The sequence below is a fragment of the Salmo salar genome, chromosome 18 (genome assembly GCF_965601325.2).
Source record: "Salmo salar chromosome 18, fSalSal1, whole genome shotgun sequence".
Taxonomy (NCBI): domain Eukaryota; kingdom Metazoa; phylum Chordata; class Actinopteri; order Salmoniformes; family Salmonidae; genus Salmo; species Salmo salar.
The window spans coordinates 8,046,212-8,071,947 of NC_138308.1; the positions used below are offsets into that span (position 1 = coordinate 8,046,212).

The 25,736-nt window shown below is 42.8% G+C and overlaps 2 protein-coding genes across 3 annotated transcripts in view; both read left to right on the top strand.

The window, feature by feature from the left end:
- The window catches only part of LOC106576836 (protein FAM83H), a 69,250-nt gene extending 60,674 nt beyond the window's left edge, over positions 1 to 8,576 (top strand). The window contains exon 4 of one of the 2 annotated variants that reach the window (XM_014154291.3): positions 7,803 to 8,576. In XM_014154291.3, coding sequence (XP_014009766.1) covers positions 7,803 to 7,880 — 78 coding nt within the window. In that variant the 3' untranslated portion in view covers positions 7,881 to 8,576. The remainder of the gene's footprint in view (positions 1 to 7,802) is intronic. The other variant, XM_014154289.3, reaches the window with a different exon arrangement.
- A 44-nt stretch (positions 8,577 to 8,620) lies between these two features.
- On the top strand, positions 8,621 to 11,037 carry LOC106576837 (androgen-dependent TFPI-regulating protein). The gene is made up of 6 exons (XM_014154293.3): positions 8,621 to 8,909; positions 9,268 to 9,393; positions 9,534 to 9,635; positions 9,732 to 9,847; positions 10,064 to 10,215; positions 10,321 to 11,037. Exons 1-6 carry the CDS (start codon positions 8,757 to 8,759, stop codon positions 10,350 to 10,352), a joined length of 681 nt encoding a protein of 226 aa, XP_014009768.1. The 5' UTR covers positions 8,621 to 8,756; the 3' UTR covers positions 10,353 to 11,037.
- Positions 11,038 to 25,736: the final 14,699 nt, after the last annotated feature.

Below are 25,736 nucleotides of genomic sequence, written 5' to 3' on the forward strand. Positions count from 1 at the left end.
ATCTCAATGATGCTCAATGGAAACAGGATGCACCGGAGCTCAATTTCGAGTCTCATATCAAAGGGTCTGAATACTAATGTAAAGGTATTTCTGTTTTAAAGGTTTTATACATTTGCGAACATTCCTAAAAAACATTTTTTGCTTTGTCATTATGGGGTATTGTGTGTAGATTGCTGAGGAAAATGTTTTTATTTCATCCATTTTAGAATAAGGCTGTAACGTAACAAAATGTGTAAAAAGTCAAGGGGTCTGAATACTTTCCGAAAGGCACTGTATGTTCTTGTTTGTATAGGGTATTTTACAAGTGTTAAGATGTGTATTCTGTCAATTATTTTACACGATGCTTATTCCCTATTGGAATTGGGCCTTTAGGTATCCTCTCGGAGGCCAGATGTCACCATAAAACGGGTCTTAGTGGAATCTGGGCCCCTGAGCCATAAAATTGTCCATGGGTGTCCTTAAGCGGTTTTAAGATGTTTCAAATGTATAGTCTATTCAACCCCAAGGTCTCCGCCTTGATGTAATGGCATGGGAGGGTGAAACAGTGAACCAATATGGCAAGAGTATGTAGGTCAGCCCGCCTCTGGAGGGTGAGAAATATGCTGTGAACATCTAAGAGGAACATGTCTGTCTTCCCATATGCATTTGTCTGTCTGTCTGTCTGTCTGTCTGTCTGTCTGTCTGTCTGTCTGTCTGTCTGTCTGTCTGTCTGTCTGTCTGTCTGTCTGTCTGTCTGTCTGTCTGTCTGTCTGTCTGTCTCTCTCTTAAATATAGAAGTTGTCCACCTTATATTTTGCATCTAGCATTTCTGCACACCTTGACCAGGTTTTTGATTCCTAACATTTCCCTCAGTCAAGTATTGAATATCAAGCACAGATTCAACTACAAAGTCTAGGGAGCTTTTTGAAAGCCAATGATGGTAGATCGGTAACAATAACAAATCAGACATTGAATATCTCTTTTAGCAAGGTGAAGTTAATAATTATGCTGTGGATGATGTATTAAACCACCTAGACACAGACACAGTTGTTCTTCTGAACTGAGCTGCAGGACAAGAAGGAAACTGCTCAGGGGTGTCACCATGAGGCCACTGGTGATTTTAAAACAGAGATCAATGGCTGTGATGGGAGAAAACTGAGGATGGATCAACAACACTGTAGTGACTCCACAATAATGACCTAAATCAAAGTGAAAATAAAAATATACAAAATATACATAAAATAACACTCCAAAAAAACACAGCAAAGGAATACACTTTTTGGCCTAAATGCAAAGCCTTAGGTTTGGGGCAAGTCCAACACAACCATCACTGAGTAACTGCTTCCTTATTTTCAAGCATGGTTGTGGCTGCATCATGGTATGGATATGCTTGACATATACAAAAACAGTGGAGTTTTTCCAGGATGAAAATATACGAGATGGAGCTAAGCACAGGCAAAATCTTAGAGGATAACCAGCTTCAGTCTTCTTTTCACCAGGTACTGGGAGAAGAATTCAGTAGGACAATAACCTACAACACAAGGCCAAATCTACACTGGAGTTGCTTACCAAGAAGACAATGAATGTTCCCGGATGGCCGAGTTACAGTTTTGACTTAAACTTGCTGGAAAATCTATGCCAAGACTTGAAAATTGCTGTCTAACCATGATCCCCAATACCTTGAAAGAGCTTAAAGAATAATGGGCAAATATTGCACAATCAAGTTGTGCAAAGATTTGAGAGACTTTCCCAGTAAGACTCACAGTGTCACAACGTCCACAGAAGGTGGCGCTTCTCCTCGGTCGGGCGGTGCTCGGCGGTCGTCGTCGCCGGCCTACTAGCTGCCACCGATCTATGTTTCAGTGTCTGTTAGTTATCCTGTTAGGGCTAGGGGGCAGTATTGACACGGCCGGATAAAAAACGTACCCGATTTAATCTGGTTACTACTCCTGCCCAGTAACTAGAATAAGCATATAATTATTGGCTTTGGATAGAAAACACCCTAACGTTTCTAAAACTGTTTGAATGGTGTCTGTGAGTATAACAGAACTCAAATGGCATGCCAAAACCTGAGAAGATTCCATGCAGGAAGTGGCCTGTCTGACAAGCTGTGTTTCATCTTGGCTCTTTTTATTGAAGACTGAGGATCTTTGCTCTAATGTGACACTTCCTACGGCTCCCATAGGCTCTCAGAGCCCGGGAAAAAGCAGAACGATATCGAGGCAGCCTCTGGCTGAAACACATTATCGCTTTTGGCAAGTGGCCGATCAGAGTACTATGGGCTTAGGCGCGTGCCCGAGTCGACCGAATGCTTTATTTTCTTTCGTCTGTTTACCTAAACGCAGATTCCCGGTCGGAATATTATCGCTTTTTTATGAGAAAAATGGCATAAAAATTGATTTTAAACAGCGGTTGACATGCTTCGAAGTACGGTAATGGAATATTCAGATTTTTTTTGTCACGAATTGCACCATGCTCGTCACCCTTATTTACCCTTTCGGATAGTGTCTTGAACGCACGAACAAAACGCCGCTGTTTTGAACCAAACCAACATTTGTTATTGAAGTAGAAGTCCTGGGAGTGCATTCTGACGAAGACAGCAAAGGTAATACCATTTTTCTTATAGTAAATGTGACTTTGCTGAGTGCTAAACTTGCTGGGTGTCTAAATAGCTAGCCCTGTGATGCCGGGCTATCTACTGAGAATATTGCAAAATGTGCTTTCACCGAAAAGCTATTTTAAAATCGGACATATCGAGTGCATAGAGGAGTTCTGTATCTAATGTTTTGCTTTCGTTGTAAAGCCTTTTTGAAATCGGACAGTGTGGTTAGATTAACGAGAGTCTTGTCTTTAAAATTGTGTAAAATAGTCATATGTTTGAAAAATTGAAGTTTTTGCATTTTTGAGGTTTTTGAATAACGCGCCACGGGATTACACTGGCTGTTACGTAGGTGGGACGATTTGGTGCCACCTACCCTAGAGAGGTTATGTCTGTTTTTTGATTGCACCTGTTTCGTGTTTGTCATTAGTGGGGGGGTATTTAGTTTGTCTGTGTTTAGTTAGGATTCGTGCGGGATTGTTCATTGTTACGTGTGGTAGGGTTTGTATTGTTTGTACGTAGTTGTTTTACTACTTATTGTCTAGGCATTAGGGTTGCCGGGCTACGCCCCGTCTGTCTTTTCGAGTGGAGCTTCCCTCTAGTCTTTTGACTGTTGTGCTCCCAGCCTTATATGGATTTTGCCCTTGGATATATTAAATCACGTTTTTCCAACGGACCTCAGTCTCCTGCGCTTGACTCATCCTTCAATTGTTCTATCCGCCCGTGACAGAATCCCGCACCCAAAATATGGAGTCAGCAGGAGCCGAAACACCATCTATGGAGGAACAAGTCTCCCAACATGCCAGCCTCCTCCACCGACTGGGCACGGCCATGGACCAGGTACTGGCCCGTTTGGAGAGCTGGGAGCGAGTCGCTCCTTCACCCCCACCAGGACCAAGTTATCACCCAGCGCCCCTACCGACACCCACCGAACCCAGTACAGGTGGGATCCGGATCATGGCTCCCAGGGAGTTCGATGGGACGGCCGCTGGGTGCAATGGGTTTTTGCTACAGTTGGACCTGTACCTGGCGACCGTCCGGCCCTCTCCCTCCGATGAAGAGAGGGTGAGCGTCCTCGTCTCGTGCCTCACGGGTAGAGCTCTGGAATGGGCCAACGCCGTCTGGGAGGGCCCAGACTCAGCTAAGGACGACTACCCAGAGTTCGCTCGCCGCTTCCGGGCGGTATTCGATCATCCCCCGGAGGGCAAGGCGGCGGGTGAGAGACTGTTTCATCTGAGGCAGGAGACGAGGAGCGCTCAGGACTTTGCCCTGGAGTTCCGGACTCTAGCCGCCGGATTGGGGTGGAATGAGCGGGCCCTGATTGACCACTACAGGTGTAGTCTACGTGAGGACGTCCACCGGGAGCTGGCTTGCCAGGACCATACAACCACCCTGGACCAGTTGATTGATTTGTCCATCAGGCTGGACAACCTGCTGGTTGCCCGGGGACGTTCCGATCGGGGCCTATTCATTCCACCTCCCATCCCTCCTGCTCCAACGCCCATGGAGCTAGGAGGGGCTGCTGCTAGGAGGACCGGAGGGGGGGGGGGGGGGGGGGGGGGGCGTAGAGGACACACTGCGGACCGGTGCTGGAGAGGTTCTCCCGGGAATTCAGATGGCAGGCAGAGCACCACATCGACCCCCCAGGTGAGTCAGCACCAGCCACACCAGAGCCCCCTGTCGACCACATGTACGTCTCTGTTTTTTTCCCCAAGTTTTCCCCTCACTCCCAGTATAAGGCACTAGTCGATTCAGGCGCTGCTGGGAGTTTTATGGACCGTAGGGTTGCTGATAAGTTAGGGATTCCCCTGGTTAAACTGGACCAACCCTTCTCCGTGCACGCTTTAGATAGTCGACCACTAGGGTCTGGCCAAGTGAGGGAGGTAACAGTGCCACTGGTCATGGTGACGCGGGAGGGTCATGAAGAACGTATCAGCCTGTTCCTTATTGATTCCCCGGCATTTCCGGTGGTACTGGGACTTCCCTGGCTAGCCTCTCACAACCCTCAGATTTCATGGGGGCAGAGGGCTCTTAAGGGGTGGTCGAGGGAGTGCTCAGGTAGGTGTATAGGAGTTTCCATCGGTGCAACCACGGTGGAGAGTCCAGACCAAGTCTCTACTGTGCACATTCCCTCTGAATATGCCGATTTGGCTATCGCCTTCAGTAAAACGAAGGCGACTCAATTACCACCCCATCGACGGGGATTGTGTGATAAACCTCCAGGCTGGCGCGGCTCTCCCTAAAAGTCACGTGTATCCTCTGTCTCAGGAGGAGACAGTGGCTATGGAGACATACGTCACTGAGTCCTTGAGACAGGGATACATTCGGCCATCTAAATCACCCATCTGCTCGAGTTTTTTTTTTTGTGAAGAAGAAGGAGGGAGGCCTGCGCCCGTGCATTGACTATAGAGGTCTAAATTCTATCACAGTGTGGTTCAGTTACCCACTACCTCTCATTACTACGGCCATGGAGTCATTTCACGGGGCGCGCTTCTTCACCAAACTAGATCTCAGGAGCGCGTATAACCTGGTGCGTATCCGAGATCGAGACGAGTGGAAAACCGCATTTAGTACCACATCTGACCATTATGAGTACCTCATCATGCCGTATGGGTTAAAAAATGCTCCCGCCGTCTTCCAATCCTTTGTGGACGAGGTTCTCAGAGACATGCTCGGACAGGGTGTGGTGGTGTACATCGATGATCTTGATCTACTCCGCCACACGCGCCGCGCATGTGGCTCTGGTGCGTGAAGTGCTTGGGAGGCTGCTGGAGCATGACCTATACGTCAAGGCTGAGAAATGTGAGTTCTCCAAACAAGCCGTCTCTTTTCTGGGATATCGCATTTCCACCACAGGGGTGGTGATGGAATGTGACCGCGTTACGGCTGTGCGTAATTGGCTGACCCCTACCACGGTGAAGGAGGTGCAGCGGTTCTTGGGGTTCGCCAATTATTACCGGAGGTTTATCTGGGGTTTTGGTCAGGTGGCAGCTCCCATTACCTCACTGATGAAGGGGGGTCCGGTGCGATTGCGGTGGTCGGCAGAGGCAGACAGAGCCTTCCGTCGTCTGAAGGTTCTGTTTACCGACGCTCCGGTGCTGGCGCATCCGGATCCCTCTTTGCCATTCATAGTGGAGGTGGACGCGTCCGAGGCTGGGGTAGGAGCAGTTCTTTCACAGCGTTCTGGCGCTCCTCCGAAGCTCCGCCCCTGCGCATTCTTTTCTAAAGAAGCTGAGCCCGGCGGAGCGCAACTATGATGTGGGGGACAGGGAGTTGTTAGCCGTGGTCAAGGCTTTGACAGTGTGGAGACATTGGCTTGAGGGGGCACGTCACCCTTTTCTCATCTGGACCGACCACCGTAACCTGGAGTACATCCGGGCAGCGAGGAGACTAAATCCTCGTCAAGCCAGGTGGGCCATGTTCTTTACGAGGTTCCAGTTTACCCTTTCATACATTCCGGGTTCTCGGAACCGGAAGGCCAACGCACTGTCGCGTCTCTACGACACCGAGGAGCGGACCATCGATCCCACTCCCGGACCATCGCCGGCCTACTAGCTGCCACCGATCTATGTTTCAGTGTCTGTTAGTTATGTCTGTTTTTTGATTGCAGCCGTTTCGTGTTTGTCATTAGTGGGGGGGTATTTAGTTTGTCTGTGTTTAGTTAGGATTCGTGCGGGATTGTTCATTGTTACGTGTGGTAGGGGTTGTATTGTTTGTACTTAGTTGTTTTACTACTTATTGTCTAGGCATTAGGGTTGCCGGGCTGCGCCCCGTCTGTCTTTTCGAGTGGAGCTTCCCTCTAGTCTTTTGACTGTTGTGCTCCCAGCCTTATATGGATTTTGCCCTTGGATATATTAAATCACATTTGTTCCAACGGACCTCAGTCTCCTGCGCTTGACTCATCCTTCAATTGTTCTATCCGCCCGTGACACACAGCTGTAATCGCTTACAATGTGTTTCGAACATGCATTGACTCAGGGGGATGAATATTTATCTAATTAAGGTATATTTTTTATTTTATTTCACCTTTATTTAACCAGGTAGGCAAGTTGAGAACAAGTTCTCATTTACAATTGCGACCTGGCCAAGATAAAGCAAGCAGTTTGACACATACACAGAGTTACACATGGAGTAAAACAAACAGTCAATAATATAGTAGAAAAATAAGTCTTAGTGTTATGTGTTTTAGTTTTCGTTAATCTAAAAAAGATGTTAAAAATGTTCTTCCACTTTCACATGAGTATTTTGTGTAGATAGTTGACAAAAAAATGACAGTTAACTCAATTTTAATCCCACTTTGTAACACAATAAAATGTGAAGAAATCCAAGGTGGTAAATACTTATGATAGACACTTGTGACGATCGTTGTAGAAAGTAGACCAAGGTGCAGCGTGTTGAGTGCTCATGATAAATATTTATTATTAACTCAGAACACTAAAGCAAAATAACAAACAAACCGAAAATGAACGTCACGTTCTGCAGGCTTTACAGAGCTGTGCAAAAACAAGATCCCACAACACCAGGTGGAAGAAGAAAAAAAAAAAACTACTTAAGTATGATCTCCAATTAGAGACAACGAGGACCAGCTGCCTCTAATTGGAGATCATCCCAAACAAAACCAACATAGAAATACCAAAACTAGAACATGAACATAGAAATACAAAACAGAGAAAAACACCCCCTGTCACGCCCTGACCTACTCTACCATAGAAAATAACATCTTACTATGGTCAGGACGTGACAACACGAGATAAATTAAATACTTTTTCAACACGTTTGATTTTCTTAGGATTATTATAAAGTTTAATAACAGAGAAAATGTGTTTGTATTTTGATACAAAATACTTTTTGGTGTACTCTTTCTTGTGGAACAGGACCTGAAAAGGCATGATCGTCATGATTTCAACCTTTCTGAATCAAAGTCGATGCAAAACAGTAAACATGATTGTTGAAAAGAGAACTTTCAGTAACATGCGACAAAACCAAAATGCCAATTTGGATACTGTGGCTCCAGACCTGTTTGACCTCAGCGAGGGATTGACGCTGTTAAAAAGTAATGCTATGTTTAAAGTTTTAGGCTATTTCTATCTCACTTATTGATTAGAACAATTAGACTATGAGCTCTCCAATTTCAAAATGTCCCAATTCAAAACAGTTTCTGCAAGCTGATTATAGTGTTTTACATTTCAATGGGCTTAATCTCATTCCTTTTGCGGCTTCACAGGAACAGTTGGAGACGGGAAAACTCTGTTTGCCATCACCCAGAGTGGAAGGTTTGACAGGATCTACAAGGAGAGGATGAAATGTTTCCTTCTGGAGTTCCTTTGGGATGTATGAACTGTGAATTGTAAGAGGCATACTGTTGATAAGTGTTAAAAACATTTTGACAGGCCAAAAGTTGATCGTCATACTGTCATAAGACTTGCTATATACAGAATGTCCTGATAGAGCTTGTCCATGAGTGAAGAAAGTGCTTGAATCCAAAAGTCATTTTTGGGCAACCATTTAGTTAAGCAACAGAAATAACTTTGTGTGAACGTATTATTAGTGTCCTATCCAAAGCTCCTAGAGTGAAACAAATTGATTAGCTACAGCACTGAGCAAATCTTTTATTTCTGCACTAATTAGAGACGTGCTCTGTATTTGTAATGTAGGCTATTATATGAGACATACTAATAAAGTGTCCTAAACCCATTATGTATCTTAGCAAACACCAGAGACATAATAATAATAATAATAATAATAATAATAATAACATATTATGTTTCCATTACTCATTATATTTGTTATGGTCATTAGTCATCCTTTGAAAAAACTGATTTGACATCACTAAACCAATCACATGCCAGATTGGACTGGTTATGAAATAAGAAAACCCCAAACATTACCAACAACAGTGGACCCCTTGTTTAGGAGTGTGCTTTTGTAACCCTTCTATTTCCAAATGTATTAATAAGCCGATGCTGGAACATAATCGTGTAATAAAGAGCTTTTCTCTGACAAAACCCCTTCTTTCTTGCAACATTGTGCACTACACCAGATAGGAAAGTGGTGCTTGTTTGGTGGTACAGTTTGTGTCAATGCCAGACTCAGTGTTTGCTATTATTTCTGTTAGTGTTTGCTAGTATTTCTATTATAGAGATTGTATCAATCTAGTATCAATCTATCTTAGTTTATCATGATTGCAAAAGTGAGAATAGTTTACCATATCACAGCTTTCAGCTGGTATGCCTTTATCATTAAGTCCCTGGCTGCTAAGGATGGAGAGAAGTTACCACCTGGGATCTTTGAGTATGGTGGACCCTGGAAGTACCTTACTTTTCTCAACCTGGTGAGATTATTTGGCATTTTAATTAAAATTGGGGGTTGGATTGTAATGGATTAAAAGGTACTACAAACTCAAATTACAAAAGTAATGGCAAAATGTTATTGTGAATTGAATTGATTTGGGATAGTTGGACGAAATTGGTTATACTGCATGAGTTGTGCTTTGATTTGAACAATAAAACTTAACACAGAGTTGAATATATCCGGTATAGAGGTTCAACCATGTCAACCTAGTCAGGAAAATCTCCAAGGTCACATGAGGCTACCTGATTTTTGCTGTATGATTTATTGTATGTTTATATTAATGATAAATGATAACAAAATGGGAATAACAATAATATGCTATGTATGCAATATTTAAGTTATTGCAGATGGTGTTCTTTGGGATGGCCGTGGTGAATGATCTTCAGACTGGGAAAAACACAGTCAAGGGTCTTAACAAGTGGAAAGACCTCATCTTCTCTGTCCTTGCCTTCCCTGTAGGCATGGTGAGAAGGAGTGATTGAAATATTGTGCTTTTATATACCACCAACATGAAATCTCCCACATCAAAGGGAGATAGTATAGCTCATCTTAATGGATTTACTGCAATTTTTATTTCCTTACTTTTGTCTCTAAAATTTCTCAGTTTGTGGTGCTGCTTTTCTGGGTGATCTTTTCCTATGACAGGCAGCTTGTCTACCCAGAATCTTTAGATGCCTTCTTTCCTCTCTGGATGAATCACGCTATGGTCAGTACATACAAATTACAGACAAATGATTGTGAATGTATAAGTTGGCTGGAAAGTAAATATAATAATGATCATGTATGAAAATATTATTTGTAGCACACCGTTGTTATGCCTATCTTACTTGGAGAGATCCTGCTTCAACATCATGTGTACCCAAAGACTAAAAACGGCTTAGCTGCCTTAGGAGTTGTGGGCTTGGCTTACATGGGCTGGTATGTAAGGTTGTTTATTAATAAGATACAAATGTACGTATTGCTTTCCATGTGTTTGTAGCACTAATCCACATTAATTTGAAAATTGCGTTCTAATTCTGATTCAAAATGTATGCTGCTGACCCACTACACGTGTATTGACAATAAGAGTCAGACAATGTACTTACTGTATGTTGTTTCACTGCACCTTCATTCTCCATTTCTCTTGTTCTGTAGGGTGATATTTATCTACTTGGCGGTAGGTCTTTGGGTGTATCCTCTCCTCGGGCTCCTTAACACCTCTGGTGTGTTGGGGTTATTCCTCTTAAACATGACAGTGGTGACAATAATGTATCTGCTAGGACGGACCCTAAACAACTGTGTCTGGGGTGAGTGACCTCAGCAGGCTAGAACCATGAAGTCAGAAGCAGAAATACCATGCTAAAGTTCTAATAACCTCTCCCTTTCTCTCTCGCTCTTTGTTATTATTTTAGGAAAAGGCAAGACGGTGACTAAAAATAAATGAAACTCTGCCCATTTTCCTCTTTGAATCCATTGGGGCCTGATACATTGCTGTCACTCAGATTTCGCCAACATGCCTCAAGAAATACTGTATGTGTATGAATAGAAATTGCACACAGGGTCTTATGTCATATATACTGTCCTCTGAGAACATAGTTTCTAACAGACATACTGTTGTTTTTCTTTTTTCAATAAACGTTATCCGCATGACAATTACAAAATATAACTCACAGTTGAAAAATCACAGGTAGGCCTACATCAGGTTGATTGGTTTAGTCCTTTTCTACCAGGAAGTTATCACAACATTCTCAAAACAATCGTTCTCTACTTACCAAAATTCTCTGACTACAACTTGACCAGATGAGAATATGAGAGTATACAAGGGGTGATAAAATATCCCACCAATTGTTATAACTTTTTCTCTTGAGATTGGAGTATCGTTGTGTTTTCATAACGTGTGGAAAGCATGAACAGTATGTGAGCTATTATAGTCTCAAAACCATGGTTGTGTGTACTTTTATCACAACAGGAAATTGGATGTTTGCTTTTATGACCAAACATGTAATTACAAGGCACAAAAAAAGCATGTCATAAATATGATGTAAGTCATGTTCCTTTTGTAGATATGTTTTCATTATTCAATAATTAACAAATAAAATAAAAGGGCAGCACATCACTGCAATGACAAATGTGGGCCAATGAGTGCATCCTCCTTCATTCTCACATTGTCCGTTAATGTTTTTTGATAATGGTGGATAGCTTGATCTTGCGTAGAAATCAATATTTTCCAGGGTACCAAATGTAAATGTCTTTGTAACTGATTTGTACATTTCCTGGTACTCCCTAAGTGTGCTGATTCTTCAGGAAGTGCCGCCACGCAGGTCCCTGTAGTCCTTGGTGTTGAAGATAGTTTGGGTCTGCCTCTACCAATCCAACTGACAGGAATTTGGCCAATAAGTGACAGTCTTGCTCATTTATAACTGCAGAAGAAATTAAAGTCATTTGATGATCCAATATTAAGGAATACAGTATGAACAAGTTTTGGTATCTAAAGTGTATTATCAGAATATACTGTACATAGCCTGCATCACCTCTTCTTGTTGTTTCCTTGTGTTCAGGATTTTGAGGATTTCCATGTCTCTTTATTTCAAAGCATTTCTCTGTAAATAAAAAAAGGTTACATGGTCTTGTAGAAGGAAGACTAGTGAACTGTGATTAGGACAACAATAATTATTTTTTACAAAGGTCTAAATAACATGCTCTCATGCTATGGGCCATACATGTTATTTATCAAAATATGAATCTCTGTTGTCAAGAGTGGGAGCCATTTCCAAACATTTGAGCAAGCTAAAAGAATACATTCAAGTGTTGTATAATCTGATCATTTAAAAAAAGCACACCAGGGCCCTTTTAGTCAGTGATAACCCAAGTATAAAAGTAAATGGCAATGCACAATACATGATTTACATATGTTTCAATTGAGCCCCCTTTGACTAAAGGATAAAATGTGAAGATAAAAATGTTAAGGCCTACATAACATTTGGAGGACACTGTAAAAATGAATCCGATAAGGTTGATAATGATATTCTTAGGAAACATTTGATGTGTATACCATGAGGGAAGCATTTTATTTTTGGAAAGTTCCAAAACACAAGTAGGGAAAATCATACTTAGAGGATTTATAATTTTTGCTGGGCATTAAAGGGGAAGTTTATCCATTTTTTTGTGGCATTATTTTCACTCTTTCTGTGCTTGTAGTTGATCCCACAAACAATGTTTTTATATTTTGTTTCGTTACAGAAGAAATTGCCACATTTTGCTGAGATATCACTTGCCATTGACTGCAATGCATTATGAAAATGTGTCTAAATCAAATCAAATAGAATTTTATTTGTCACATGCTTCGTAGACAACAGGTGTAGACTAAAGGCCAGTTTCAACTTGGTCTAACATGTCTGTAGACAATTATAATGCGACAAGTGTCGCTGGTCAAACTAAGGTTGATGTCCACACCCCCGCGGAAATCTAATTAGCATAATAAAACAATCCCCATAAAAATCTGTCAGTTTAAGATAGATATATCTGTTTTTTTCAATCCACCGCATCCGCCTATGTAACACTTTCGCATCTACGGTGAAAGGTGACAGAGCTGGAGCGGTGGCTCAGTTGGTAGAGTATGGTGTTTGCAATGCCAGCATGGTGTGTGCAATCCCAGGGTTGTGGGTTTGATTCCCACGGGGGGCCAGTACCAAAATAAATATATGAAATGTATGCATTCACTACAGTAAGTCGCTCTGGATAAGAGCGTCTGCTAAATGACTAAAATGTAAAAAAAAATGTACATGTGTTTGTCAGACCATGAGAACGGTTTGGCCTACAAACTGACCCCTCTGTGGAAAGATGAGACTCATGAACATGATGGTGTTCTAGGTTTTGCTCTACGACCCCCACAAGCGTCTGAAGTTGGTACAGCTGATCTGTCAACTTCTGTCGGTAGCGTCCGAACAGCAACACACTAATATGACCCCTCTGTGTAAAGGTGGGACTTGTTTTGCTCTAGGACACCCACAGGACTCACAAGACTCGTCTGAAGGTCCCCCAGTACCAGTCGAAAACATTTATGGATGTACAGTGCATTCAGAAAGTATTCAGACCCTTTCCCTTTTTCCACATTTTGTTACATTACAGCCTTATTCTAAAATAGATTACAATTATAGTTTTTTTGAATGTCTTGAAAATAAAAAACAGATACCTTATGTATAAGTTTTCAGACTCTTTGCTATGAGAATCCATTGATCCTCCTTGAGATGTTTCTACAACTTGATTAGTGTCCACCTGTGGTAAATTCAATTGATTGGACATGATTTGGAAAGGTACACAACTGTCTATATAAGGTCCCACAGTTCACAGTGCATGTCAGAGCAAAAAGCAAGCCATGAGGTCGAAGGAATTGTCCGTAGAGCTCCGAGACAGGATTGTGTCAAGGCACAGATCTGGGGAAGGGTACAAAAAAATGTCTGCAGCATTGAAGGTCCCCAAGAACACAGTGGCCTCCATCATTCTTAAATGGAAGATGTTTGGAACCACCAAGACTCTTCCTAGAACTGGCCGTCTGGCCAAACTGAGAAATCGGGGGGGGGGGGGGGACTTGGTCAGGGAGGTGACCTAGAATCCGATGGTCACTCTGACAGACCTCCAGAGTTCTTCTGTGGAGATGGAATAACCTTCCAGAAGGACAACCATCTCTGCAGCACTCCACCAATCAGGCCTTTATGGTAGGGTGGCCAGACAGAAGCCACTTTTCAGTAAAAGACACGACAGCCTGCTTGGAGTTTGCCAAAAGGCACCTAAAGGACTCTCAGACGATGAGAAACCAGATTCTCTGGTCTGATGAAACCAAGATTGAACTCTTTGGCCTGAATGCTAAGCGTCACATCTGGAAGAAACCTAGCAACATCCCAATGGTATAGCAGGGTGGTGGCAGCATCATGCTGTGGGGATGTTTTTCCGTGGCAGGGACTGGGAGACTAGTCAGGATCGAGGGAAAGATGAATGGAACAAAGTACTGAGCAGAGAGACACTTTATGAAAACCTGCTTCATAGTGCTAAGGACTTCAGGCTGGGGCGAAGGTTCACCTTCCAACAGGACAACGACCCTAAGCACACAGCCAAGACATTGGAGGAGTGGCTTCAGGACAAGTCTCTGAATGTCCTTGAGTGGCCCAGCCAGAGCCCAGACTTGAACCTGATCGAACATCTCTGGAGAGACCTGAAAATAGCTGTGCAGCGACGCTGCAAAGCTTGAGAGGATCTGCAGAGAAGAATGGGAGAAACTCCCCAAATACAGTTTGTGCCAAGCTTGTAGCGTCATACCCAAGAAGACTTGAGGCTGTAATCGCTGCAAAACGTACTTCAACACAGTAAAGAGTAAAGGGGCCGAATAATTATGTAAATGTGGTATTTGCAACAACAACAAAAAGAAAATGTTATTTCTTTGTCATGATGGTGTATTTTGTGTAGATTGATGAGGGGGGAGGAAACTACTTAATCCATTTTAGAATAAGGCTGTAACTGTAGAAAAAGTCAAGGCTCTTGACAAAACAAAACATTGAAATTGTTGCCAGCAGCACAGTTACAGTCACCAACGCTCTGGATAACCAGCTTTGCTAGGGCGAGTAAAATGGTCAGTGAGGTGTTCTCTCATTTGAATCTGGAAGTATCTAGCCAACTAGCCAACGATAGCCAGTTAGCTTGGGTGCTTGACTGCCATCGTGTGGTCAGAATGCTCGGATCAACCCTACTCCTCGGCCAGAGCATCCAGTGTGCGCTCTGAACACATCCGAGCAAAACGCACTTAATTTTTGAACGCCCACAAAGTCTCTGCGACTCTCGCGACGTATGTTGTCGTGGTTACTGCCTCAGCTACCAGACCAAATCCTCCTGTGACAATAATTTGCAGGAGTTCTAAAATTCTCGGATAGAATTAACTACTTTTATTTTGTCACACTGTGGCAGTAAGCTATTTTCTGTAAGCTAAATTAGCTAAAGTTAAGACGTTGTCAGCTATACTCTGGTCATTATTTGAACTGGCTAGCCAGCTAGCTAGCAACGAACCAAAACATTGTTTAGAAAATTGCTTTCAGTTGCCTGGCTTGCTAGGTTGCCATTTACTGAATTTATTTTTAAACGGGTGGCTTTATTGGTGTTAAAATAGAGAAAGTATGCTATTTGCAGCACCGGGCTGCTGATATTATGCAGAGGCTGTCGTTTTGTGTTTCTACTTTTTCATAACGACAACGACAAGTTTGACGTCTACTTGTCTACAGACATGTCGTTAGGCGGAGTGTAAACAAGCATTTCCAAAAACGCTCCAAAACACTTCAAACTAACTCATATTACATCAGAATCCCATTCTGAATGATGTCTCTGCCCTACATTTATTTCAAGATTTTCCACAGTCCCATAAATCCATATTTGTATCTTTTCGTTGTTGTAAACAGCATCATTAAAACAAGGATTTCTGGCACAGTGAAACAATAAATTGAGTGAAGATACATAATTCAGAATGGGATACTGATGGAATATGAGTTGGTGTGGATCTTTTTAGAGTGATTTCTAATATGCTTTAGACATATTTGCATATTGCATTATAGGCAATGGCAAGTGATGCAAAATGTGACAACCAATTATCTCTGTAATGAAACAAAATATCCAAAAACGGTTTGGGGGTTCAACTACAAGCACAGAAGGAAGAGTAAAAATAAATAATTATATTTTTGAATGATATGCACCCATTAATTGTTGAAAAATCGAACTTATAAATGCCTCATGAGCTTAGTTCAACTGTCATACCCCATCAGAACCCAAAATATAAGCTTGTTTTAACTCAAACGTTTGTAAAGAAAGTGAAAGTTAACAAACATTATACAACCTCAAAACATTGTTAAAACTATGACTTTGATATCATGGATGTTCAGTCCTTGTATCCATAGCTCTGTCTATGGCCTCTATTTTAACAAACCTAAATGCAATGGTAAATATAAGCGCAGGCGGTAGTGCAATAGGTTCATGGGTGTGTCAGAAATATTTTTGCTATTTTCACCATAACAATTATCTGCACACTTGCTGGCATTGGCGCGAAAATGCTGGGTTTTGATGAATAAACGAGTTGTGGGTGTGTCTAGGCTTGGCCCCTCACTAGCCAATAAGAACGTGCTCCATGATGAAATATGTGTTTGCTTCAAGTTGCGTTTTTACCGTCTTTTATGTATTGCAATGGAATCAATTCCAATTCCAATGTTAGTCCATTATAGTTTTTTTAAATGGCTTACAGAAACTAAATAACAAAATGTAGACCTATCTTTGCTAAATATGTTAACTTGAACCCATTTGCAGTCCACATTGTTCTAAATAATTGCAAGGCTTCAATAGCGTTCACACTGACATAGGAGCTAGGCCTACTGTAAATTGTATTATGGCTGAGCATGGACATGCCAAACATTGTCAATAAGCAAGATTCAATTCATTATTGATAAGACCTAGGTTTAGCTAGCCATATAAAAATCGGTGGTGGTAGTTTGAGTCTCTTTTTTTAAGTGGAATGCAGATGATTGGTAAAGATGACATGAACATTGACATCCATACCAACATTTTACTCCACTTTTACCCTGACATAGTGTGAAATGCATATATAAACAATAGCTTAAATGTAGGCTAATATTTATGAGTGGCAATGAGAAGATTCTGGATCTACAGTGCTTCAGAAAGTATTCATACCCCTTGATTGACTTATTCCACATTTTATTATGTTACACCCTGAATTCAAAATTGATTAAAAAAAAATAATCTCACTCATCTACAAACAATACCCCATAACAATAAAGTGAAAACATGTTTTTTACATTTTTTTATTTGTGCACATTTATTGAAAATGAAATACAGAAATCTAATTTACAAAAGTATTTAGATCCCAGTGTAAAGGGGTCTTTTGTCATTATAGTTGGTCAGGGCGTGGCAGGAGATGTTTGTTTTGTGTGTTTTGGGGTTTTTGGTCTAGGGGATTTTGGTTCTCGTTTTCATTTTCTATGTTCCGTTTTCCAGGTTTGGCCGAGTGTGATTTCCAATCAGAGGCAGGTGTCTTTCGTTGTCTCTGATTGGAAGCCATACTTAGGCAGCCTGTTTTCCTTTGGGGTTTGTGGGTGGTTGTTTTTCGTATAGTCCTTGTATCCTTACGGAACTGTTGTTTGGCGTTGGTTTATTTTGTTTAAGTGTTCACTCGTAATAAAAAAGAAGATGAGCACGATACCCGCTGCGCCTTGGTCTGTCCTTTACGACACCCCTGACACAGAGTCAATACTTTGTAGAAGCACCTTTGGCAGCGATTACAGCTTTGAGTCGTCTTGGGTATGTCAGCATCAGCTTTGCACATCTGGATTTGGGTTTTTTCTCTCATTCTTCCTTGTAGATTTTCTCAAACTCTGTTAAATTAGATGGGGTTCGGAGGTGAACAGCAGTCTTCAAGTCTTTCCACAGATTTGGGCTTTGGCTGGGCTACCTAAGGACTTTCACATTCTTGTTCTGAAGCCATTCCAGCATTTCTTTGGCTGTATGCTTGGGGTTTGTTCTGTTGGAATGTAGTGTTAGTACTTCAGTCTCCCATGGATTCTCAGCGGTAGCTGTAGATGAGCACGGTCGTGTCAGTGGTGGTTTTGTCGCAAAACTAAGACCGTTGTGGAAACAAAGACTGTTCTGCCGAGTTGTTCTGTGGAGTTATTTGAGGAAGGAAAGAGAGGAATGCTCCACAACACTCACTCACGTATCTTACCTAGTTATTTTCAGATGATCAAATTCTTTCTCTTTTTGTAGCTTTGGTAAATATGTGTTTGTTTTCTATACCTGTTCGCTCCTCTCCCTGTAGGCTTTACAAACGCTCCCCACCCCTTGGCTGCAACACTTCTAATTTAGTGTACACTTCGTGCACAACCCATTCCGGTTCTCTGGCAGCGTTTGGAACTGCCGATCTACGGTCAAGAATGCCAAGTTCATCTCAGCCTATGCTGCCCTTCAGTCCCTTGACTTTTTGGCCCTGACAGTGTTCTCTGGGGTGATCCCCCAGAAAACACTGCTACTCCAGCTGCTATTTCTTCATCTGACTTCATTTTCTCTCATTGTCCATAAGCATCTGGTTGTCGCAGTGGTGGCACAGGTCTACTCATTTCTCCTAAGTGGAGATTTTCTTTTTCCTCCCTCTGTCACCTGTCCATCTCCGCATTTCAAAGCCATGCTGTCACTTGTCCACTCAAGCTTAACATTATTGTCAACTATCGCCCACCAGGTACCCATGGAGTGTTCCTCAATGAGCTTGACACCTTGATAAGCTCATTTCCTGCCAATGGCTCACCGCTCTTCGTACTTGGCAATTTCAACCTCCCGACATCTGCCTTCGATTCATTTCTTTTGAATTCTTTCTTTCCCCTCCTTGCCTCTTTTGACCTCACCCTTTCCCGATCCCCTCCAACTCACAAAGCAGGCAATACACTTAAGCTCATCTTTACTACAGGCTGCTCACCTTCTAATCTCACTGCAAGCCCCCTCCAGGTCTCTGATCACCACTTTGTTTCCTTTTCTGTCTCCCTTTCCTCCAACGCTAACCACTAAGCCCCTACCCAGATGGTCATGCGCCGTCGCAATCTTCTCTCTCTCTCCCACTACTCTCTCCTCTTCTATCTTATCATCTCTCCTTTCTGCTAAATGATTCTCCCTCCTGTCTCCTGATTCTGCCTCTTCGACCTTACTCTCCTCCCTTTCCGAATTCCTGTGACTCGCACTGTCCCCTTTCCTCCCGGCTGGCTCGGCTCCTCCCCTCCTGCTCTGTATCTGAGTCACTCATTGCGAGCTTACAAAACAGGGCTGCGGGCAGCTGAGCGAAAATGGAGGAAAACTAAACTTCTGGAGGACCTACCATCCTTTCACTCCCTCCTCTCTACCTTCCCTTCCTCTGTATCTGCTGCTATAACCACTTTCTACAAGAGGTGGGACCAAGTCATTGTTTTACAAGTCACAAGTAAGTCTCAAGTCTTAGCACTCAAGTCCCAAGTCAAGTCCCAAGTCAAGACAGGCAAGTCTGAGTCAAGTCTCATGTCCTAAACTTTGAGTTTCGAGTCCTAAACAAGTCATAATGTGCTCTTCACCAAATGTAATATCATTTCATATTTTTAACAAGAGTAATAGTTAGTATATTACATTTACACAAATCATGAATGCTTTTAAAAATATATTTATTACTTTCCAAATAAACTTCATAGTTCCATGGAAATACATGGGTAGCCATAAGAAAGACCACTGTGTGTGTGGTTACAGTAGGCTAACATATGTCAATGGCTTTAGGAACAGCAGTAACATCAGGCAGGATTTAGGCTACCAACTGCCTAGCCAGTTGTAGCTCAATCTTGAGTGCAATGATCACGTTCCCGCACTGACTGACTGTGTGGAGGCTCATTGATTTAACTTTACGTTAGCCAACATGCTACACTAGCAAAGTTATGAATGATATATGATATAGCTGTCGGCAGGGGCGAAAATCTGATATCCACTTTGGAGGGGACAATTGCATGAAATTTTCTCAAGAGCAATTCCTGAGGGGGACACCAAAAGTAGTGCTGTAACACATAGCCTACATTGTAATATGGTAAATGCATATTGAGGAACCAAAGAAATAAGGTGTTTGCCGTACTCCTAACTACCGGTACCCAAAACTACACAACTAATCACAACAGCAATACCATTGCCTTTAACAAATCTTAGTTCAGTCACCAGTTTAAGTTGAGAGTGGGGGTATCCATGGCATTTTCCAATTATGTTCCTATTTTACAAGTCCAAAAAATTGAGAACCTTTCATAATGTTGCCAAACAAAGACTCAACAAACTTACCTGAGACTCCCTGTCTCTGCCAGTCTGTCCCTGCATATCTGTCCCCAACTCTGCTGTCTGTGTGCCATCTGTTGCCTGCTCTGCCTAATGACATCATTGTGAAACATTTCCATTAGAATTTCATTTCTTTCTTATGAACATTTTATCAACTAGTCTTTGAGATATTAGGCTACTAGGGTTCTTACTATGCGTTTTGGTGTATTGAAAAATACTCTGATGTCCGTCTTTTATTTTTCTGCCATTTTTCTACCTGGCTGGCTGGCTGGCTACACACACAGTGTGTAGGTTATTTACAGTAGGAGATGGGCTTCTATCATCTTCAATCATTCTATTTGGGCTTCGATCTAAAAGGTAGCTAGAAAATGTGAAATGGATTAAAATGACAACAGTTGACAGCTGTATGAGTTCACCATTTACACAACATATGCTGCAACCTTTTGTAATTTGAATAGTTTGTTTCATATTGGCTGGCTTCCAACAATAGCTGAATTTGCAAAGCTAGCGAGCACCAATTCAGTTTCAGTGGTGTTTGCTATAATCTTTGCTACCCGGGTTAAATAAAGGTGAAATAAAATAAATAAATAAAAGTTCCCTTGCGACAATTTAGCTTTTGCAACGAGACCATTAAATATATTTAAAACAATGGTAGAAGAGAGTGTAGTTCTGTTCAGTTTGGACTTCAGTTTATCGCTAACCTTATCACAGGGACTTTGAAGCACTAACTTACATCATCTGCATGCTGATTCCATCTTTGACGACGCCACATAAATGGAATAGGTACTAGCGAGCTTAATAGTTAATATTTGCGCGCTAGCTCTGCATATTCAGCTAGTGTGTGTGTGCGCGATTGACTGGATGAACTTCACGGCAGTTACGTGCAAACTAAGGAACTGGCAGTGGATCAAACCATTGTGAGGCAAAGGGCGGGGGGGGTCGCAATCTTTTGAAACTTAAAAACGCGCTATTAAGTGCTATAATCAGCACAATTGCTTTCATTGCGTATTATTAATATTATTTAAATTACATAGTTATGTTTCAGTGATATATTGGGGGGGACAAATCATATTTTTCCCAGGATGGGGGGGGGTCGTGTCCCCCCCGTCCCCCCCGGGATTTCCGCCCCTGGCTGTCGGCTATATTAGCCACGACTTACCGTTCTTTGTGCAGCTTCAAATGTCGAACAAAGTTGGAAGTTGTTGCGCCTCCGTCTGTAATTTTCTTCCCGCATGTTTTGAAGTTTCAATCCATTTTTTGTTGATACAGCGTAGTCTTTGTATCTGAAAATAATAATTTTGGGTATCATCTTTCTAAGGGCTCCATCTGAATTCACCCTTCCTGTCACGGTTGTCAAAAGGAGAGGACCAAGGTGCAGCGTGTGTGTCGTTCCACATTTTATTTACTCTGTGAAACTATGCAATACATCAAACAACTGAATAGACAAAACAACAAATCGTGACGCAGAGGAGAAACAAACACTACTCAAAAATAATCACCCACAAAACCTAGGAAGAAAAACCCCTACTTAAGTATGATCTCCAATTAGAGACAACGAGGACCAGCTGCCTCTAATTGGAGATCATCCCAAACAAACCAACATAGAAATACAAAAACTAGAACCTAAGAACATAGAAATAGAACACATAGAATAAACCCACCTGTCACGCCCTGACCTACTCTACCATAGAAAATAACAGCTTACCATGGTCAGGACGTGACACTTCCAACGTTCCTCTGCACTGCCACGCGCAACTTTTCTCAGCTGGCACAATTTGATTGGCTGCTGTCCGATTCCAACTGTAATCCGTTAAATGAAGAGTTAATGCGCTGCACACTTTTTTTTTAATAGCATAATTTTTTATATTTGGGCTTGGGGAGGGTATCAAGTCAGTTTGAGTCAAAAGGCTCAAGTCCAAGTTAAGTCATGAGTCATTGGTGTTAAAGTCAAAGTCGAGTTGCAAGTCATCATATTTGTGACTCAAGTCCACACCTCTGCTTTCTACCACTTAAAATTTCACTCAGCCTATTGAGTCCACTGGTCTAACTCACACAGAACTACCCTACGCCTTGACCTCCTGCAACTAGTGAGGTCTGGCCGCCTGCCCGCTCAACCCCATCACATCCTCCCTTCTCCAGACCATCTCTGGAGAACTTATCCCATTCCTCACTTCCCTCCTTAACTCATCCCTGACCACTGGCTTCATCTCCTCTGACTTCAAAATGGCCCGAGTCGCTCCTCTCCTCAAGAAACCAACACTCGACTCATCTGACGTCAAACTATAGACCTGTATCCCTTCTTTCTTTTCTTTCCAAAACACTTCAGCATGCTGTCTATGATCAACTTTCTCGTTATCTCTCTCAGAACAATCTTCTTGACCCTAACCATCAGGCTTCAAGATGGGTCACTCATCCGAGACTGCTCTTCTCTGTGTCATGGAGGCTCTCCGCACTACCAAAGCTGACTTTCTCTCTTCTGTTCTGACCCTCCTAGATCTCTCCGCTGCCTTCGAGACTGTGAACCACCAGATCCTCCTCCCTCTCAGGGCTGGGTGTTTTAGGCTCTGCACACTCTTACATTGCATCCTACATTTCATCCTACTTGGCAGACAGCTCCTAGTTCTAGGCCCTCTTCTCTCTATACACCAAGTCCCTCGGCTCCGTCATATCCTCACATGGTCTCTCCTATCATTGCTATGTGGATGGCACTCAACTACTTTTCTCCTTCCCCCCTTCTGACACCCAAATGGCGACACACATCTCTGCATGCCTGGCAGATATCTCAACTTGGATGTCGGCCCACCACCTCAAGCTCAACCTCGCCAATACGGAGCGGCAGTTCCTCCCAGGGGAAGGCCTACCCGCTCGGTCGACAACTCCACAGTACCGCCCTCCCAGAGTGCAAAGAATCTTTGTGTGATCCTTTGTGTGACCCTGTCGTTCTCTGCAAACATCAAAGCAGTGACTCACTCCTGCAGGTTCATGCTCTACAACATCCGTACAGGAAGTGGCGCAGGTCCTATTCCAGACACTTGTCCTTTCCCATCTGGACTACTGCAACTCGCTGTTGGCTGGGCTCCCCGCTTGTGCCATCAAACCCCTGCAACTTATCCAGAACACTACAGCTCGCTATGCTTACACCCCAACCCGAGCACTCCGTTCTGCCACCTCAGGTCTCTTGGCCTTCCCACCCCTACAGGAGGGCAGCTCCCACTCAGTCCAGTCCAAGCTCTTCTCTGTCCTGGCACCCCAATGGTGGAGCCAGCTTCCCCTTGAAGCTATGACAGCAAAGTCCCTGCCCATCTTCTGAAAACATCTGAAACCCTTCCTCTTTCTTATTTTACCTTTATTTAACTAGGCAAGTCAGTTAAGAACAAATTCTTATTTTCAATGACAGCCTAGGAACAGTGGGTTAACTGCCTTGTTCAGGGGCAGAACGACAGATGTATACCTTGTCAGCTCAGGGATTTGAACTTGCAAACTTTCGGTTACTAGCCCAACACTCTAACCACTAGGCTACCCTGCCGCCCAAACCAGTATTTTATATAATCCTCCTCCTCACCTCGAGGAAAACCTCAACCAGCACTTGCACTTGACCACCCTCTACTGATAGCTACTTTATTTAGGAAAAATTTACTTTCTATGCCTGTGATATGTGGTTGTCATCTTAAGATGAATGCACTAACTGTAAATCGAGTGTGACGACCCTCCCACTCTGTCTGCCGTATTCTCTCTCTTTGTTCTTGTTTCCTTATTAGGATGCCGGTGGGCGGAGTTGGAAGGGTCGTCAGCTAAATGGGAAGCACCTGGGCCCGGCTGTGTCCCAGGATAAATAGACCTCTTCCATAGTCATTGGGGAGACTCTCTCCATGCAGACACTTTGTTGATTTTGGTTGTGTAGTTTTGTGGCTTTTTGGTTATTTGCTTTGGCACCTTTCAACACCCTGCATTATTACGTTCAGGTATGCAAAACACTCACTTACACTACTGATTACACACACCATTGTTAATTACTTAGTTACTTTATTTAATAAATATATATTTTGATACTCCTTGTCTCCACGTTGTCTCCCTTTTGTTGTGAACTCGTAACACGAGCGACTGCTAAACTACTGAAATGTAAATCTTCTCCCCAGTCTAAGGTTGTTTGCAGAGGGTGAAGGGGCAAGATAAATGATTTAAGCGCCTTTGAATGGGGTTATGGTAGTAGGTGCCAGGCACACCGGTTTGAGTGTGTCAAGAATTGCAATGCTGCTCAACAGTTTCCCAAGTGTATCAAGAATGGTCCACCACCCAAAGGACATTCAGACAACTTGACACAACTGTGGGAAGCATTGGAGACAGCTTTCGACACCTTGTGAAGTCCATGCCCAACTATTTGCAGCTGTTCTGAGGCCAAAAGGGGGTGCAACTCAATATTAGGAACGTGTTCCTAATGTTTTGTAGACTCAGTGTAGCTGCTCAGTGTAAAGGAAAGAAAATATGTGCTAAGTGTGGAGGGGAACATGATTACAGCGACTGGGAACAATGTGAAGGCTAAGTGTTGTAATTGTGGGGGGGAACACAGTGCAGCATTTGGTAGATGCCAGGTGCAGAGAGAGGCAAGAGAAGCCCAGAGATATAGAATCAATCATGATGTCTCATTTGCAGAGGCTGTAAGACAGATTGCTGTCACCACTAGGTGGACTGATGGAGCTACTATGGCTGCTCCCATATTAAGACGAACCTACTGTTAGAACTGGTGCTTCTGCTAGTCCTGACATGGTTTCGAGGTCTGTTCAGAAATCATGCTGTGTCAAAGGACGCTTTGATAGTAAATAAAATGGACTTCGTAGCTTTCATTGGAAAGGTTATTAACACGACTCGGATTGTGGAAAGCAGAAATGACAGGTTGACTATTATTGTGGATACGGCAACAGAGTTATTTGGGGTAACAGATGTTACTGTCAACATTATTTTTTAAATGTTGAATAATCCTAAAGAAGAACAAACCTGACCTTAGACCAGCTAATGGATCAATGTCAAGGTGGACAAGGAGGTTAATTTGGGAGATCCATTTGTACTATCAAGTACTGTGAAGAGAGCAGTGGGAAAGGTGGATTCAATCATGGTGAGTAGAAGCGGCCTTGTTTTGGTTAATTGTGTAGATGAAGAACAGAAGACGCGTGCAATGGATGTGGCAAAATTGCCCACATCGGAAGTAACCTGTATTGATCTTCAAAGAAGGGCAGCTGCCAAAGGAGTTACAGTATGTCTGGAGTGTCGTTAGATGACGACTACCTTATTCAGAAAATCCCAGGAGTGATCAGTGCATGTCACCTAACCAGTATGGTAAATGGAAAGAAGGAGAAAAGCCTATCGATGCTATTGCTGGTTGAGGAGACAACCTGCACATGTGCAGCTTGGATATGTGAGGTAGGCGGTGAGAGCATTTGTGTCCAAACGACTACAGTCTGGGAATTGCAAAAGATATGTCCATGTGTCAAATGTTTGCAGATGGAAGAAGTATGTTATTGAATAAACTGTGAATGGAAAATGTTGCAACTGTGGTGGGGATCATACCCTGTTAGGGTGAAAGAGGTTGAGATGTCAAGGATCAAGGGTGGCACAGCAGATCCCCTATGTGGAGGTGGTGAAGCGAGTCAAAGGGTCAAGAGGCCACAGTGCTGAAGAAGATATGAAGATGGATGCACCATGATCTGGATACACTCATTGTGAAGAAGGTAGATTTCGTAGCATTTATAGCCACAGTTATTAATTGTACTGCACAAGTGTCCAAGAATTCCAAGAAGTTGGGCATCACTTTATCTGCAGCCGATACGTTTTTGGGGCTCCAAGACTTTTTCACTGCAAGGTCTATTGTCGCCAGAAAACGTCCCGCCCTCACAGGATCCTTCTGAGCCTGTCTAGGGATCTGATTAGAATGTTGGATTTTAACAGAAAATAAGGTTGATTTTGTTTCCTT